Raw genomic sequence first — 18,325 nt, 5'->3', positions numbered from 1 at the left:
TGCTAATGGTATGTATTGATTCGATATCTATATATTGGATATTGTGACGCCTGATTAGCAATTAATGATTATTTTGTCTACCTAGAAATGATGAGACGAATTGTTGAATAAATGATACCTACTCAAGTTGAATGTTTAATGTTGAGTTTAAAGGTTCGACGATCACCTTCGGTTATCTCCTTACAAATGTTTTGTAAGTTGAGCTTGCATATGGTTATTATATTTTATGCATTTAGATTTATCAAATGCGTTTATGGTTATTAAAAGAAGTTATATGATTATCATATTGTTTTGTAAATTATGACTTATTGCAAAACTCTTTATCTTTGGCTTGTCCCTTTTCTCGTATCCACTCATGAAATCTTTGTGACTTACACATTATTTTTCCCTATTTTGTTTCAAATCAATAGCTTGCTTGACTAAGCAACTTGTGGAGCAATAGAGCAACTCATTCGTGGTAGGTGTGGTGGAGTCTTCTTTCCAACCTTCTAATGTCATACACTCCGTAGCATGTCTAGTCTAGTCCTTGAACCGTCATGTTTATAATAAACTTGATTATGTAAATAATATTGATATACTCATATTTGTTTATATTTCTGCACTTTATGTTGGGCCCCGGATGTGGGTACATGTGAATAATAAGACTATGGTAGGTGAGCCATAACAATACAAGCATGGGATGCGTGTCAAACCACAGTTGATTTTAATATGTGAATATTTATATGAAATATGAAAAAAGTCACGCTTTATGTTGAGAAGTTGCTTAATGTGCTAATCTTCATGAATTAAATGCATATTCATAAATTGATGATGAATTAATATGTAAATGCGATGAATAACTAACCCATGCATTATTTAATTAGGTTTGCTTGGGCTTAGTGGGCCATACTTATGTAGGTTTATGCGTCGATCACAATTCCTCTAGAAATTGGAAGGTTACATTATCTTTGAACCTAGTTGAGAAAGGCAGCATCTTTAATGTATTCAAATTCCTTGTGATATATAGGGAGAGGACTAAAGTGCTATTAAGGCCAAATCTCTATAAAAGTCATGGCTAAGTGTTCTCCTGTATTCCTTTCTCCATTCCTTTCTCCATTTATCTGCTATGATTATCTCTGCTTGCTTTTGCCGTCTTGATTTGTGTTTAAAGTTTAAAGTTTTAATATTTTATTTTTAATTTAATCATTAATATTTTATTTATAATTTAATATTTATGATAATTAAAATATTAATAATTGATAATTAATTTTTAAATTTAAAATATTCAGTTTCTATAACATATAATTAAAAACTTAAACTTTTTATTATAATAAATAGTTATTTATTTTTATTTTATTTTTTTTTAAATATTAATAATTTATAATTTATTTAAGATATTAGTAAGTGATAATTTAATTATTAACATTTTGAAATATTAATATTTTATAATTTAAATATTATTATCATTAAAATTTTAATAATTTAAATTAATTTTAAGTATAAAATATTAATTTTTTATAATATGCAATTAAAAACTTAAGCTTTCTATTTTAATTTTTTTTTCATTTTCACTTATCAGGAGTATTTTTGTATTATTAAAAGTGATTTTGGGAAGAGAGATTTGTGGTGTATTCTCGTAATTGATATGATACCGCATACAGCATGGTCATCGGTCTGCACGAAGTTAGTTAAGTGCCCGCACGCAGATCAAACTCTAGCCAATAAAATCCTTTCACTGTCCGACTAAAATCCCAGAACTGAAACCTATCTAGCTTTGATTTCTGTCAACTGAAAGCCTATTACTATCTGCTTTCGGTTCCCTCTCTCTCTCTGAGGTGAAGGTCTAGGGTTTTTGGACATGGAGAGCTCAGATCAGGAGAAGGCGGTTGCTGTGATTATGGTTGGTGGACCCACCAAAGGTAATAAAGTTTGCTTTCATTATGTAAATAAATAAACAAATGAAGCAATTTTCTTTGTGGGTTTTGGATTTGGGTTTTGATGAGTTTTGTTTTGTTGCTTGGATTTTATTTTTTCCAGGGACTAGATTTAGGCCTCTCTCATTCAATACTCCAAAACCTTTGTTCCCTTTAGCAGGGCAGCCTATGGTTCATCACCCTATTTCTGCTTGTAAAAGGGTATTCTCTTTTACTACCTTCTTGCTCCTTTATTCCATTTCCGGATAAACTTTAAAGCATTTGTCACACAATTGTGTTCTCATTGTTATCTTAATCTTATGTACCATAATTGCAACACTATGTTCCATGCTTCTTTATTATTATTATTATTATTATTATTATTATTATTATTATTTATCTTTGGTTGTAATTCCAGTCATAATGTTTATGTTTATTGATTTCCTACACCGTTGTTCTGTTGTTGAATAGTTACCCAACTTGGCTCATATTTTTCTGATTGGATTTTATGAGGAGAGGGAGTTTGCATTATACGTCTCTTCAATCTCTAGTGAGTTGAAAGTACCAGTGAGGTGATTAGTGCACTGATTTATTATGTTTCGCTGTTTTAGTCTTCTATTATATGTTGCGTCTCACTTTTTGTTTTCCCGTTTGTTGAGGTAGGTACTTGAAAGAGGATAAACCCCATGGTTCAGCTGGTGGCCTTTATTACTTCAGAAATATAATCATGGAAGACAACCCGGTTTGAATTCTGCATTACTTTTTCTATTCTTTCATTTTTGTACAAATTTTTCATCAAATTTCTGATTGTCCATCTTCTATAACTTTTCAAACAATGCTAATTCGAATGTGCAGATGCTTTGATTTATTTATCATATATTTTCGTCCTGTTTATGTGCAGTCACATGTATTCCTGCTAAATTGTGATGTTTGTTGCAGTTTTCCATTGACAGAAATGCTTGGTAACTTTCCTGTTCCTTATATAACTTTATACTTGAGTGTGCTTCTCCTTTAAAATTTGAGCATTAATTGGATGCTCATTTCTACAGAGGCTCACAAAAGATATGGTGGGATGGGAACAGTATTAGTAATCAAGGTTAGTATTTTAATTATCTGCAGATTTATTTTTAAAATTTGCTTTAACTGCAAGAACTTTAGTCTTTGTTGTGGTAGTCTTTTAACTTTTTCTTCTTGTTTCCTGTGCAGGTTTCTGCTGAATCAGCTAACCAGTTTGGCGAGTTGGTTGCTGACACAATCACCAATGAGCTACTGCATTACACTGAGAAACCTGAGACTTTTGTATGTGCATGGTGCAGTTTCAACCTTTTACTTAGCATATGAGGAATTCATATCTTGATTAATAGTACTAATGATTTAGTGAAAGTTATTACTTCCTGGCTTTTTTAATTAGCTGTTTACATTTGATGGAATGCAGGTAAGTGATTTAATTAACTGTGGAGTTTACATCTTTACCCCTGATGTCTTTACTGCCATTCAGGAAGTCTCCACACACCGGGAAGGCCAAGGTTATTTTCTAATTACAATTGATGATGCCTTAACAAGCATGATATGTGTAATCTTTGTATAGTCTCGGCAGAAATAAGATATGACTACACATCATTAAATATTTCTGTCTGTTTCTTTTTTTTATGGGTACATGTGGTAGCCCATTGCCCTTGAGCTAAAAACTCAACTTTGTTGTTATGGAACATAAGACTGAGGTCATGCTGCATGCTGCAGTCTTTAAGCTTTTACAACATGGTTGTTTCCTACTGTTTGGCAAAAACCGTCTCTCCTTTATCAGTATATGACTTTTTTTTTTTGTCCTATTGCAGCTAATATACGCCATTTGTCCAGCTTTGAAACCTTACAATCTCCAACAAGGTTAACCTCTTTCATTAGTTTTACTATTTTAAAAAAATTTTCTTTTACTGCTATACTTTCAAATATTTAGGAAAATGGATGAGAGACATGTCATGTTTATAATTTGGCTTTGATACATGTTGATGATAACGGTATACGTGCCATGAAGTTAACAAGTTCCACCTAGAGATGTAAACGGGTAGGGTACCCACTATTTTTGAGATAAGCAACCTGAAATTGTATAGTTATCAAGTATCCAAACCCTATTAAAACCCGTACAAAATTACAAAATACTATCCAAAACTGAATCCTAATAGTAAACAACTATCCGTTAAATACCCATTTAAGTTGGCAAATTTGGCAAAGACTTAAAGTGTTTCCCATCCTCCTATGAGTTCTATCCCTACTAAGTTTGCAACACAGTTCGACTAATATAAATTAACATTGCATTTATTAGTTTACAAAAAAGGTTGGTTGGTTGAGATGATAAAGATTGTCTTAAGGTAAAAGGATAAAAGTTGAAATCCCAGGAAATATAAAGTTTTTGTGACATATATAATTGGGTTCAGGTTTAGGGTATCCTAAAGGTGATACCTAAAACCTATTCGAATGTGTGTCGGGTTTTAAAAGCATTACCCTAATCTGCCTCATAACCAAATATAGGGTACCCTAACCCTATGTTATCGGGTTTGATACCTGCAGTTACCCATATAACAATAACCCATTTACATCCCTAGTTCCAACTTATAAGATAGAATTTTTGGCAGAGGAGAAAACATAGTTTTGCACATAATCCTCAACAGTGCACAATCAATATAACAAGTTTCCTCTCAATTATCTCTCCTGGAGCTACCACTTTTCCTAAAAAAGTCGAGATGATGTGTTTTAGTCTTTGATAATATGGTTTTTCTCTTTTCAATCTCTTTTTGATGTGTTTTCCATCTAAGAAAATGTTCATTTTCTGTTGGTTTTTTCTTTTCTTTTATGGTTACCATTCATTATGAAATGCTGCAGTTCCAAATTTAATACTGGTATCTGTTTCTTCTCAGTAGGGCCCTTCCCGTAGATTTTATTAGATTGGATCAAGATATTTTGTCCCCTTTTGCTGGAAAGAAGCAGTTGTATACATATGAGACCATGGATTTCTGGGAACAGATCAAGACTCCAGGGTAGAATGATTGGCTAGATATTTTTTTCTTTTTCAATGAATTATTATTGACTGTCTTCTGCATATATAAACCTGTAATTATTGGTACAGGATGTCAGTAAAATGTTCTGGTCTTTATCTTGCTCAATTCCGCTTGACCTCCCCACACCTGTTGGCTGCTGGAGATGGAACTAAAAGTGCTACAATTGTTGGTGATGTGTATGTGCATCCTTCAGCCAAAGTACATCCAACCGCAAAGGTATTCTAACTCATCATTTTTCTCCCAGCAGTTCTCAATATACTCTTTGAGCAATCTCTGTTCAATTGTGCAACTGAGTTCTGAGTCACATTGTTGAACAGATTGGTCCCAGTGTCTCTATTTCAGCAAATGTTCGTGTAGGAGCAGGGGTAAGGCTCATAAGTTGTATCATCTTGGATGATGTTGAAGTTCAGGTAAGGAAGCGAATGCTTGTAAGGAATTTGTTCTCACATATCTTTGTGTTAAGCCAGTGTAAGTAATTATTCATTCAAGGGAAATATAATTTCCTGTATTCTCCTGTCAGGAAAATGCAGTTGTTATTAATTCTATTGTTGGATGGAAGTCATCTATCGGGAAATGGTCCCGTGTCCAGGCAAGTTTAGTTCTCTTGTGTAATAACCATATTCTATGCATATACCCACGTGCATGCACACACATAGGGACAAATACATAGAAATGAATTGAGCAAATTTATGTTCAATCAGCCTTTTAGGTTTATCATAGCAGGCACAAACTGGTTTCTTGGTATGATATGGAACATGATTTATGATTATAACAAAACATGTTAGAAGAAAATAAGGCAGATCATCTTTGCTTGGCTGGCTGATGTCCAACCTTATTTTTCAGGCTGATGGGGACTACAATGCAAAGCTTGGAATTACCATCCTTGGTACTTTTCCTTCTAAATTTCTTCTATGGTTCAATACTATATATTTTTAATGGCTGAAACCTCCGATATACCAGAAGAAATGTTGAGTTTTAGTTTCTCTATTGCAGGAGAAGCTGTTACTGTTGAAGATGAAGTTGTGGTGATCAATAGTATTGTTCTTCCGAATAAGACCCTTAACTTGAGTGTGCAGGACGAGATCATTTTATGACAGTTGAAAGATGAGCGGTCCTGATTTTTGCCATTGGAAAAAGAAAAGGCACCAAAACTATTGCTGATAGTGACACCATAATCAAAGGTAGAGGTACAGCTGCGGAAAAGTTTTTCCACCAAAAGGTTGTGATATGGGATAAAAGTCTAATTATTGTAGATTGAAAATTTTGGAAGTCAGAATGCAAAATCTTGAACAAGGAGATAGGCCATTTGATTGCTTTGATCCTACAGGTTGCTGCTTTTATTTATGCATATGATTTGTGTTGTTGTTTCCAAGTTGTATTTATGACCCTTGTTAGTTTGAAAATCATCAACCTCTGATCAAAACTAACTAAATTGAACTTTGACAAACTCATGTTTCCAGGGAATATGCCCTTAACTGATTTTGTTCACCTACAAAACATTCCTTGAAGAACAAGTCAATACCGCATATTGATCTGTCATTGGAATCAAGGAATCCCAGTCCTTTTAAAGTTGCATTGAAGCACACATCATTGTCATTTTGAGAGATTATCAAAAACTGGTAATTGGAGGACAAGAAACAAAAGAAAATGAATTGCACTGCGTTAAATATCATTCTCAAAAAAGCAAACACCAAGTCCCTTCCTCTGCAACTTTGTATACATTTGGAGCTAACCAAACTAAATTGCTAGCACATGCTTGATTCTTAAACTCTCACGCATGAGAACCAATATTTGCAAAGCAAAATGATATAAGCAAAATTTCAAGTTGATTATGGTCCAACCTTAGCTCTAGAAGGTGTTTACAGAAATCTCAGTTCCCCAGAAAATATCACAAAAAATGAATTTCTCAGTGTTCAACTAATAACACTAATTGTACACAAAAAACAGCAAAAACTATCCTGATATCTTTCTATGATAATTCGATGCAGGTAACCTCTTACCATTCCACTAAATTACTCATTTTTCAGCCACGCACTTCATCCAAAAGTCTTTACATTCTGCTAGTCTGAAGTCTCTTGACTTGTTCAGATATTTCATGGGATAGCAGCACATGGTTAATTACCACTAATCATAATTATGTTGACAGTGGGATACAGGATCAGCTCTCCTTCACTACTAATTCCATTTGATCAGCATCAGTAGGAAAGTAGTACTTAAATCAGCCTCCGTCTTCACTGGTGTGGCCTCAATTCCAACTTGTATGCTTGTATTTCCATGGGAGTGATAATTACATGTCCCTCTTGAGCAACATCACCAAACTGCTCACTGTACCCTAGCATCTCTGTATCCTCATGTAGAAGATTTAAAGAAGTTGCTCTTGCATTCAGTACTGCAAGACCCTTGAACATGTTGAAAAGATTTACAGGCTCATCAGCCACACTTGTACACTGCGATCTGGCCTTCTGGCAGTAAGAAGAATCAAAATTTCGCCTATGCAACATTAGAACAAACCTAGGATCTCCAAGTTGCTGCTGAGAATATTTTGATGGTCGAGGGACTTTGAAACTCACAATATGCAAATCACATGGTAAGGGAGCAGCTAAAGGAGCAAAGGTTCTCGAGTGTATCTGTACAGAAATTTCTTGTGGCTTCTTGGCAATGAATGCATGTAATGGATAATTCAAGTGAGCACTAACACGATGAGAAAGAAGAGATGGACTCAGAGGAAGAGAGTTGGAAACAGAATTTGAAGTTGAAATGTTGGATTCCAACAGGAGATGGAAAACAACATTCATGACTCGATTGTCCATCACTCCTTGCCCAAGACCACGCCCATCATCTCTCACCAAACGACGGTCAAGCATAATCTCTAGCCACCCCTCTTTAAGGCTTGCTGCACCCAACGACTGTCGAGAATGAACAGAAAACCGCTGGCCATTTGACCCTTGCATGAATGCAAGAGAGGGCATAGGGTAGTAATTTCCCTGCAATGGAATCTTATCATAGGTTTCTCTCCGGCTCATCTGAAAGCCATTCAAGTCAGAGTAGAAAATTCTTTTATTATCAGTATCAGTCTTATACCTAACAATTAATTCTCTGTCATTAAAATCCCTGCCAAGAAGCTCAACATGATATTCCTTCTCAATCAGAAACTCCTGAAATGTGTTGCCTCCATGGTATATACGAGTACTGTGGGAGATGGGGGTTTTCTCCCATGAGGTCTTTGGATAAGAGTACACCTCCTGCATCAAGGGACCCTCAGAGATAACCAGATGTCCACCAGACTGAATTATAGGCTGAGCATCACCGTTGGGTAGAAAAAGGTATGCACCTCCCGAACTTGAGTAAAGGCCTATCTCTTCAACCACGACGCTTTGGGGACCATTTTTGTGGACTACTTTTTGTAACAAACCATGCTTGACATCAAAGGTCAGAGTTTGATACAAATTCTCTATTTCAACGACATCTCCATCTACTTTTGAGCAAGCATATGGTGTAGGGCACTGAATTGAACTCAACTTTGAGAAGAGTTTGAGTTCCACTGGTTTAGCTTTTTCACATCCAACAAACCCATTAGCAATATAATATGTCTGCAAACCCATGGCAGGAACAGAAGCTGTCCAGTGGATGCGATGTCTGCCTGTAAAAATCTTGCTTTCGTCATGCTGCAATTCAGGAGAAACCTGGCTTTGAACACAAGTCCAGTTTGAGTCTAAAACAGTAACATCTGGTCTGTTAACAACTACCATCACAACCTCCTCTCTTGTTTGCTCAAGAGGATTAAAGAGTACAACTGACTGTGCAGTTCCTTCCCGAGCACTGATTGCTCTATGCACAGGTAGAGCATCATATTTTGATCTCACCTGTTCAGGATCAAACTGGGCAGGGGTCTGATCTGACTTCTCTTGGCGAATTCCAAGCAATACTTCAATTGCTTTGGACATGAAAATCTGCAGGTCCTGTAAAGAAGTGTGCATCCGAGTTCCATAATCCAGAACAACATGATCCTTGGCAGTTCCAGTCACCCCATCATGATGCTGGAAAAGAGCTAAATTCCTCCTTGCAGCTGTCAACTTATAAGCATACCCCGTTGGCAACTTTTCACATTGTGCTCTCTGGCAATAACCAAGTAAGAATGCCATCAACATTTCTGATGCACGAAGTGTATGCTCTAGTACTCGATCAACAGCTTTGAAGAAAGGTCTCGACACATAATACCCACTCCAATAATCCTGCTGCCTATCAGCATAAGTAAAGAAGTCACCTGATAAAGAAGGAAAACCTCCAACCTGACCAGAGCCAATTTCTCTAGGAAGTGAATAATTTATTCTGTCAGCCTCCTCCCGAAGGGTTTGGAAATAGTCATCCAAAGTACCAAATTTTGCTTCCGCATTTAAACTGGGATTAGAATTGATGTAGTCAAATATCATTTGGTAATTTCTAAACTGAGCTTCAGCTTCATCAACACTTACATAGCGGAAATCATCCCCAAGAGGTACAAGAAGTGTATTGGTCCGGTATAGGGTTGACTTCTTCCTATATTGATCTAGTAGTTTTATCGCCCTCTCGTGGACATTTTCCTGGTTAGTCTCTACAGGATGTCTTCCCCATGGGCAGAGTTCATAAAAGAAGCCATGCGTCCGAGCAAAATCAAACTGACAACAAATAGCAGGCTCTGGTCCACAAGTATGTGGAATATCATATGAATAGAATGGCATCATATGTACAAAAATGTCAGTAGTTTCCTCAGCATCCCAGCTCTGACGCCATATGTATTCCAAATTTTTATTCCAAGCAAGTTCCTTCTTCAGCTCATAATGAGTCCTTTGAATAAGCATATTCTCAAAGCCCATACGGCGGAGGAGATAAGCCATGGTAGGTGAGTAACCAAATGGATCTATTGCCCAAGAATTTTTGGGAACAAACCCTATAGTGTCATTCAGCCACATATTTCCCTCAGTTATCTGCTTTTACAAATATGAGAAATTCAAAGTAAAAATGAGGCACTAAAGGATTTTTAGGGTTAGAAAATCATGACAAATAAAAACCTTGTTGATCATTGATGTAAATGCAAAGACAACAAGAAAGACATCACAAATGCATGAGTAAATCATGGTTTCTGAGGATGTGTATTCCAACATGTCAAGCATCTTTTCAAGTGAAAATCCAAAAATATATGACAAGCTGGTATTTTAGAACCTGACATCATGGAACACAATCATTGACATGCACATAAGTCACAAGACCTCAACATACCAAAAACCTTCCGAAAAGACAATCATAAAGCCAAATACAATCATCAAGAAAAAGGGTTCAAGGTATACCTGCTCAATTATGGCAAAATAATGTGAATTTGCCTGTATCGAGAAAAAGAAAACAAAAAACTTGTTGAGTCAAAATCAAAACCTCACAATTCTGAGATAGCCATAGTGAAGTTTAATTCTAAGTACAGGGCTAAAATAACCAAAAAAGAAAAGCAAAGCAAAGAAAAGAGAGAGAATGAGAGCATAATGAGAAAAGAAAACAATGAACCAAGCCCCCACCCCACATGCATGAATTTCTAGGATTATATAAGCTTGTGGGCATACCTCATCATTCATCACCCAACCACCTCCTACTATTTCTAACTGCCCATTCTTCACCAAATTTGTAAAAGATTCCTTTTTATCCTCTGAGGCATCTCTCCACCACCTTTCCAAGTAGGACATCTCTTCCCATATGAACTTCCGCCTACCATCCTGCAAATACAATTTCAAAATTTACCAAATCTAACAGGCTGCCATTATTTGTTAATCAGAAAACAAAAGTTAACAATTTCTTGTTTCTCCTTGATTCAATAGTTATAAATAAGTCTAAGTGCACAATAACCAGCTTTTTGTAAAATACATAATCCAAGAAGCAAAACAGCAACTAACAAGCTCAAAAACCAAATGCCAATCAAAACACTCAATTCATTCAACCATTTCAGCACAATCCAACATATTCATCAAAACTAACTCCCAAAAAAGAAACACCATAACTCCCAAAGGAATCAGAAGGATGACCGAAATTCCATTTCTTTACAAAGGAAAGGAAAGATAAAAGAATTCCCATTATTTCATTCAGTTCACCTCACTTCAGCACTATTGATCAACAAAAGCCTAACAAGTTTCAAAAATCAAACGCCAATCACAATTCTAACTTCATTCCACACTAAATATCAACATAAAAGAGAAAAAGAAGAAACTAACCAGCTGAAAAATCAAATTCCAAGCAAAATTAAAACTTTTTTCCAACAACAAATATCAACAAAAAAGAAAGACTAGCAAGCTCAACAACCAAATCCCAATCAAAGTCCAACTTTATTCAGCACTAAATATCAACAAAAAGAAAAAACTAACAAGCTCAAAAACCAAATTCCAATGCAAATTCCAGCTTTATTCACCCCATTTCAACAAAAACCCATCATAAGTAACCTCCCAACCCAATCCCACTCCCCCCCCCCCCCCCCAAACCAATAAAAAGAAAACTCACCTTTGATAAAGTGTCAACAATGGTATTCAGTATATGCCTTGACTGCCTCTCATAATACTCTTCCACAGTGAACTTCCACCCTGGATCATTATGTGAATGAGGTACCACAAAAACCTTCAATTTTTCACTATCCCATTCATCTCCATTGTAACTAACTTTCCACCCTTGTTTCCAAGCCCCTCCATCTTTATCCAAGAACTCAATTTTATCATACAGTTCTTTAGTCGTTACGTCTACCACGGCACCGTTCTGCTTTGGATTCAAGGTGGGCTGTTTTCGAGTTACGGTTTTCCGAATCGTAGGCTTTCGGGTTGTGGATCGGGGCTTGAAGTGGGATGATATGGGTTTCGGGATACCGAAGAGAAGGAGAGTTAGGAGGAAGAAGAGAAGGGATAGGGAAAGAGATATGGTGAAGAAGTTGGTGAAGAGGTAGTTGATCAGAGCCGTCCGTTTGCGTGACTTTCGAGCGGGATGGGATTTGGGGGTCGATTTGACGGTGGCTGATGAAGAAGGAAGTAACGACTGGGCCCATCCTCCGCCACGGCGGGTGTTGCCAAGGTAGGAGGAGAAGGGCATTTCTGAGGATTGTTATTTTGCTTCTCTTTCCCCTGTTTTTTCTTTGAAACAGAGCTTCCTTTGTTTTGCTGTCTGTTGGGTGAGTGCGTGTGCTGGGATCCAAGGATTTTCTTTGCTTTTTTTATTTTTAAAGAAGAAATAACTTGTGTTTTGGTGAAGACTGAAGACTTGACTTGGTCAAATATGACTTTTAATGTTGGTCCCTTCATTAACATGAAAAAAGCAATGCAGAACAAAAAATTTCATTTACTAAGGAGGAGGTAAATCCTTGTTCTATCTCTTTCATCCCAAAATCTTTCAATTAAATTTTTAAATACTTATTGCTAAAAATTTCTCTTAAAAATAAGAAAATAATGAAATTGTTGCTAAATCTTTCTTGTACAAATAAGATAAATTAAAATGAACCTCACTCTCTGTAAAAAATTTGTAGATTTTTCTAAACAGTTTAAAAATTGTGTAAAAAGGAGTATGCACCACATTCTAGTTCAACACTTGCATTTTAATTATAATAAAAACAAGAACCTAATACTATTTAGAAATCCAACAAAGAAAATGAACACAAAGCTTAATATTATTCCAAAAGAACAAAAAAATAATGAAAAAAAATCCATCATTTTTACAAACAAAACTCCAATGTTTTAGGTTTATCTTGTTTTTATATTTTTAAAATTTCTTAAGCTTTAAAGCTCCTAAGAGGATAGTTACAAACTGAAAGTGTGAAATTTCTAGGGCTTTAGCCTTTTAATTTATACTTTGGTAGCAAGTCTTCTTTTTTGTGTTTTCAAACGAAAAGAAAAAAAAAAACTTTAGAAACCCTTCACCTTAGATTAAAGATAAGGAAGTAGTTCTATTTGATGAGCATATAAAAACTTATTTATTCCAAAATTCTTTGAAAATTTTGTCACAGTCCAATTTTCGGACCATGACTAGTGCATGGGCCCAATAGGCACAGCCCACGAAATCCAAGCAAGCCTTTCTATGTAATCAAGTTCATACTTTCTTCAAACATTCATAAAGCCATGTTTTGTAATTTTCCACTATAAGTACTGTAATAACATACTATGACAACCAAGAATTTACATTTGTATTATCCAAAATATGGTCGTACATTTCCCATCTCATAATGGCATCATCAAATCCAAATTATACATATATTGTTTGTAGCATAACTCTTAAAGATTTACATCACGTGTATATGTACACATGCAACAGACGCTCGACGACCAGCGAAGTGACTTGGACAAGGGTACGACTACTGAGCGCCAAGATACCTACCAAAGGGTGAACACAAGCGGATGCCTTATTCTAGGTTCCAACTGCCTCCGAATTTGAAAACATGAAGTTTAAAAGAGTGAGTATAAACTCAGTGAGTGAATATAAGAAGGGAACAAGCAAATGATACGAAGAGATTTTGAAAACATGATGCACTTTAGTTACAAACAATGCAATTTAGTTTAATTTCTTATAAAACCTCTTAATTCAACCCTTGATTATTTAATTCCTTATCATTGAAAATCCATGATAACCCATGAAGTTGAAGAGAATGAAAAAGTTTTAAAATATCTATGTAAGACAAGCAAAACAAAGGGTTTATTGTTGGAACGGAAAGGCATTCGCTGCAACGAGAATGAATTTCCACTGCAACAAAATTCAGACCAAAATCTGGAACCACTTGAGAGTTTCTCGTTGCAGCAAAAACAGAGCCAATGCACACCCTCCCCCAATGCAGCGAGATTCATTTTCGCTGCAGTGAGAATCTGGCTAGATGAAGTTAGGAGAAATTTTCATTGCTATATAAATCCAATCCCGTTGCAACGAAAATCAACTTAAACACATTTGACAATAATCAAGTTTCAATAGTCAATGCAATCACATATTAATTCCAAACCTCTTTATATAGTAAATATATATATATATAAGTATATACACCACCACCGCGTCACCCAACTCATGTGCACTCCCACACCGCACATAGCCGAAGTCACTGTGTGCATCCCCCACATCGTGCACAGCTAATACGATTGTGTCCATCCCCCACATTACGCACAGGCAATATCATCATCCACACTCCCGTATCCGTCATCTTTGGCATGTGCGCGATCTGGCATGTGCTCCCTCACATCTCGCACATGCACAGCTATATTTATTACACAATATCATCTCTCAATGCACAACACATATATGTTTATATCAACATAATAAAGGAGTACATGGATTCATCACATCACATTTCACAACACAACACAAAAAAAAAAAAGTTTCATCAAGGGCTTGTTTTCGCATGCATTTTGAAGAAAAATCAATTAAAATATTTCAAGTGATTCATTCAAACATATATACATTTACCCAAAATATTTTAATGCAAGTTCACTCACTTGTTTTTATTAATGCTTTTGGATCGACTCCAACTTTGACTTATGCTCCAAGTGAAGGTGTGGGGCGTCGTTGGAACCTATCACACACAATAATATCATAACCAACTCAATTTACATAAATGTTACTCCAAAAGCTATTTTCTAATTTAAACTTTACTGGTTATTCCTAAGTAACTTCCAATTACCATTTGACTAGCTATCTATTCTCTGTACTCTAGTAACACTAGAAATAAATAAACAAACCTCAAAAAATAAAACAACTCACAACTCCACTTACTAGCCATTATCAACAACCTAACATCAATCCTAATTCATTACTCACCTTGGTAGATTTGTAGTTGAATTCTTTCTCAAGAGTTCTCAAGCTATTATGGATAAACTCTCTCTCTCTCTCTCTCTTTCTCTCTCTCTCTCTCTCTACAATGTCTAGCTAGTGAGAGAAAGTATTGAGAAAAGACTTTTGAGGGTTCTTGAAGTGTAGAAGTGAAAGAGCATGAAAAATCCTATGACAAGGTATATAAAAACATAAGTTTTGAGGTTACCATGAGAAAATTTATGAAGGTGTCAAAGCAAGCTTCCATGGAAGATGAGAAAACATGAGAAGGGGAGAAGAGATTGAAGGAAGAAGAAGAAGCTGCTGGAAGTTAGAAAAAGCTATTGGAAATTAGATATTTATATCTAAAGTTTATCCAAGTTTTACTTAATTTATAAAAATACCCTTAACAAGGTGGCTTTATCTTCCTTCTATCCTTTGTGCAATCTTTTTACTCTTTTGACACTAAGACAAAGTTCATAATAGTCTAGAAATACTCAAATTCATGAAAACTTAAAAATTTCGACTTAAGCTGAAAAATGACCATTTTGCCCATACTATGGAAATTATCATTATTTCTATTTTCTTTGTTTATTTATCATTATATACATCATTCATTTATTCCTTAGGCCTTAATAATATTAGGAAACCTACTTCTAGAAGCTCACCAAGAAGATGATGAAATTACCCCTAGTTCGTGTTATCGCGTCTACTTCTATCTACGTGTCTATAAAGATCGAGGCCTCACAAATTTCCCTTGAAAAGCTATATTTTTAAGCTACTATATGTATTTGATCTATAGAAGAGATATAAGCCAAATGGGTGTGATTTAAAAGACAAACAAGCATTCTGGAAGAGAAGTATTAATACTTTTGAACGAGGTATCGATATTGTTAAAAATGTTTGCTCAATAATAATGCGAAAATATTCAAGAGAGGGTTTGTAACACCCCTATTTTTTTTATATGGTCTAAATGTGATGTTGACCAAGTGATTTTACGAGAAAACTTGATAGGTTGATGCATATGCTCATGGAGCATGCATATGGCTATTGTGGTCTATAGAGAAAGACTTCAAATTTCAATGTGCATTGAGGATTCTAATAATATGATGCAGTAGCTAAACCAATTGATGAGCTAAATTGAACTTTGAATATGGCTACACTTATAGGTGTATGATTGTGAATATTGGTATAAAAGAGAGTTTTTAATGGAATTGTGCATATGTTTTACACTTTGACACCTAAATACAACATTAAGGCAAATATAGATAAAAATGATAAATTAATCCTACAGCTTAAGGATTTGATTTAACTTGATATATATTTGAGAATATATGTATCAGGATTTGAGTTATATGAGTTATTTCAAGTACAAGACTAATAGGGAAGGAATTTTGGGGTGTTAAGTTGGATTTTTAGAAGTTAGAAAAGACTTAAAACTGCTTATAGGAGAAAATATATCGATACATTCTTGGTAAGAAGAGCAATATAAGGTGTTCTACAAGAATTCTATTGATATATTTAAGGATGTATCAATGGATTTGGAAATTTGATGAACATGTATCGATACATTGTCCCAATGTATCGATACATTTGAAGTTGAGAGCACCCAAAATCATTCTCCTGAAATGTATCGATACATTGCCCTGATGTATCAATACATTTGGTCCCAATATGAGCAAATGTATTGATACATCATTGAGGAAAGGCAAAAATAAAAAGAGGTCTGGGCATCAGGCCATGCACAAACCCTCACCTTTTTTTACTCTCTTTCTTTCTCTACCCCATACGAAACCTTAAGCCCTCAAATGGCATTTACAGCCTATTTGAGCTAGATCCAAGCTATGAAATCAATCCAGAGGTAAGATTACATGTTTTTATCGATTAATTTTCGATTTAATCGGTTAATAACCTCGAATCTAGATATTTTCAGATTTGGTCAAACTCTCTCCCCTTGAGTTTATTAGAGATTTAGAGCCTAGATTTGGACAACCTAACTTCTAAGGTAAAGATGGCTAAAGGGGAGAATGGAGGCTATTGATGTGTTTGTGAGTTGGAGGATGGCTAAAGGCTAAAAGTTGAGCTTGATTGTAAGCGTGCCACTGATTGTCAAGGTGAGTAGGATTTAATTAAATGCATGTAATGCATCTCACATAATATATGCACTACCGTGGTACTTAAATGCTATGTGTATGCCTAGATGAGAATACCTAGGCTAGAGAATTAATATGTGTATATATGTGTGTGTGTGTGTGTGTGTGTGTGTGTGTGTGTGTGTGTGTGTGTGTGTGTGTTTGCATAAAGGTATGTGCCTACGCTAGAGAACAAATATGATTGTGTGCCTAGATAAGGATGCCTAAGCTAATTAGTTACCTAAGATAAGAAATTTGTGTTTGTGTGTTTGTGGTGAGCCATAAGTGGCACTGTGTTAGAACCCCATGGTATGTAGGACTCAGAGTAAGAGGCTTACACATGGTGCAATATGAATTATGTATTAAGGATTGTGCCAAATTGTAATGAATGAACTGCCCAATTAGGTATATGGGCATGATATGTATTTGGGTTAATGGCACAATGATCGGGGTGATGTTAAGTATGTGAGGCCAAAGAGCCATGATTGCTTATGGATATGATTTATGCATGCATGCTCACGTATTTGTGGTTGATTTGAGGATATGCATAAGGTTGTTAAGCCATGATTGATTGGATTGAATATGATGAATACCCATGTGGGGGTTAAAGGCATGAGGACCGGTAGATTGATTATGTTTCATTTGATGATGCCTTAGAGATTTGAAGGCACTTAAAATTATATCGAGCTTAAAGATGACTGAAACTTATTGAATTTGTGTCACAACCTAAATTCAGGGGTTTGTGACCGACACACGAGCCCAGCAGGCAAGCCCACTAGACCCGAGCAAGCCTTGAGTCCAAAATCATATAACACAAATGCCAAAGGATTTATAATCAAACATTCATAACAAATTCAAATATAATACATTTTCCCTGGCTCACAGTACATACAAATGTTCAAAGGCCATACATTGGCCATCAAATTTGGGTTCATACATAATAACTCTTATACAAAAATTCATATGGCACGTCGTGCCTAACATATTTCACTGACTAATCAAACTGGAAGGTGGAGGGCCCACACAAACTCAGTAGAGTGACAAGTTGGGAGGGAAACCTATTAGATGCCAATTACGTGTCTGTCCAATTGATGATAAATGCCACATAACCCCATGGCTTCTTTCCTTTGCACGTAGTACGACAAAGGGGTGAGTCATCTAATACTTAGTGAGGGGATGCTACCATAGCATAATATTTCATATATATATGTGAGACCTTGACCTCTATAGACTCGTAATTAGAAGTAGACACGATAATATGGACTAAGGGTAATTTTATCATTTCTTCTAATAAGCTTCCAAAAGAAGGTTTTCTAATATTTTAAGGTCTAAGTGAGCATAAGAACTGAATGAATGATGTATAATGATGAAAGCACGAAGAAAACTGGAAGTGAGAATAATTTTCACAACAGGGGCAAAATGGTCATTTTACACCTCGAGTAAAAAATTTTAAGTTTTGTGAACTCGAGTA

General features: G+C 35.6%; 2 protein-coding genes across 4 annotated transcripts; one reads left to right on the top strand and one right to left on the bottom strand.

The window, feature by feature from the left end:
• LOC18601343 (mannose-1-phosphate guanyltransferase alpha) lies at positions 1,611 to 6,344 on the top strand. 3 transcript variants are annotated; one of them, XM_007032261.2, is made up of 15 exons: positions 1,611 to 1,898; positions 2,017 to 2,114; positions 2,364 to 2,464; positions 2,556 to 2,634; positions 2,794 to 2,854; positions 2,942 to 2,988; positions 3,099 to 3,191; positions 3,328 to 3,418; positions 3,728 to 3,776; positions 4,808 to 4,924; positions 5,014 to 5,161; positions 5,263 to 5,355; positions 5,466 to 5,534; positions 5,789 to 5,831; positions 5,939 to 6,344. In XM_007032261.2, the coding sequence occupies exons 1-15, from the start codon at positions 1,838 to 1,840 to the stop codon at positions 6,037 to 6,039; spliced, it is 1,251 nt and encodes a 416-aa protein (XP_007032323.1). In that variant the 5' UTR covers positions 1,611 to 1,837; the 3' UTR covers positions 6,040 to 6,344. The 3 variants fall into 3 exon arrangements, with proteins under 3 accessions (XP_007032323.1, XP_007032322.1, XP_017975174.1); XM_007032260.2 differs by having other exon boundaries at positions 4,805 to 4,924; XM_018119685.1 differs by having other exon boundaries at positions 1,617 to 1,898; positions 2,364 to 2,442; positions 2,552 to 2,634; positions 4,805 to 4,924.
• On the bottom strand, positions 6,736 to 12,156 carry LOC18601342 (alpha-mannosidase 2). Its single transcript, XM_018119684.1, has 4 exons — positions 11,459 to 12,156; positions 10,534 to 10,683; positions 10,270 to 10,302; positions 6,736 to 9,909 (listed from the first exon to the last, which is right to left on the bottom strand). Exons 1-4 carry the CDS (start codon positions 12,032 to 12,034, stop codon positions 7,177 to 7,179), a joined length of 3,492 nt encoding a protein of 1,163 aa, XP_017975173.1. The 5' UTR covers positions 12,035 to 12,156; the 3' UTR covers positions 6,736 to 7,176.

This window comes from Theobroma cacao, chromosome 4, assembly GCF_000208745.1.
Source record: "Theobroma cacao cultivar B97-61/B2 chromosome 4, Criollo_cocoa_genome_V2, whole genome shotgun sequence".
NCBI classification, from domain to species: Eukaryota; Viridiplantae; Streptophyta; class Magnoliopsida; order Malvales; family Malvaceae; genus Theobroma; species Theobroma cacao.
Note: the sequence above shows the minus strand (reverse complement) of the source record. Positions and strands in the feature narration are given on the sequence as shown.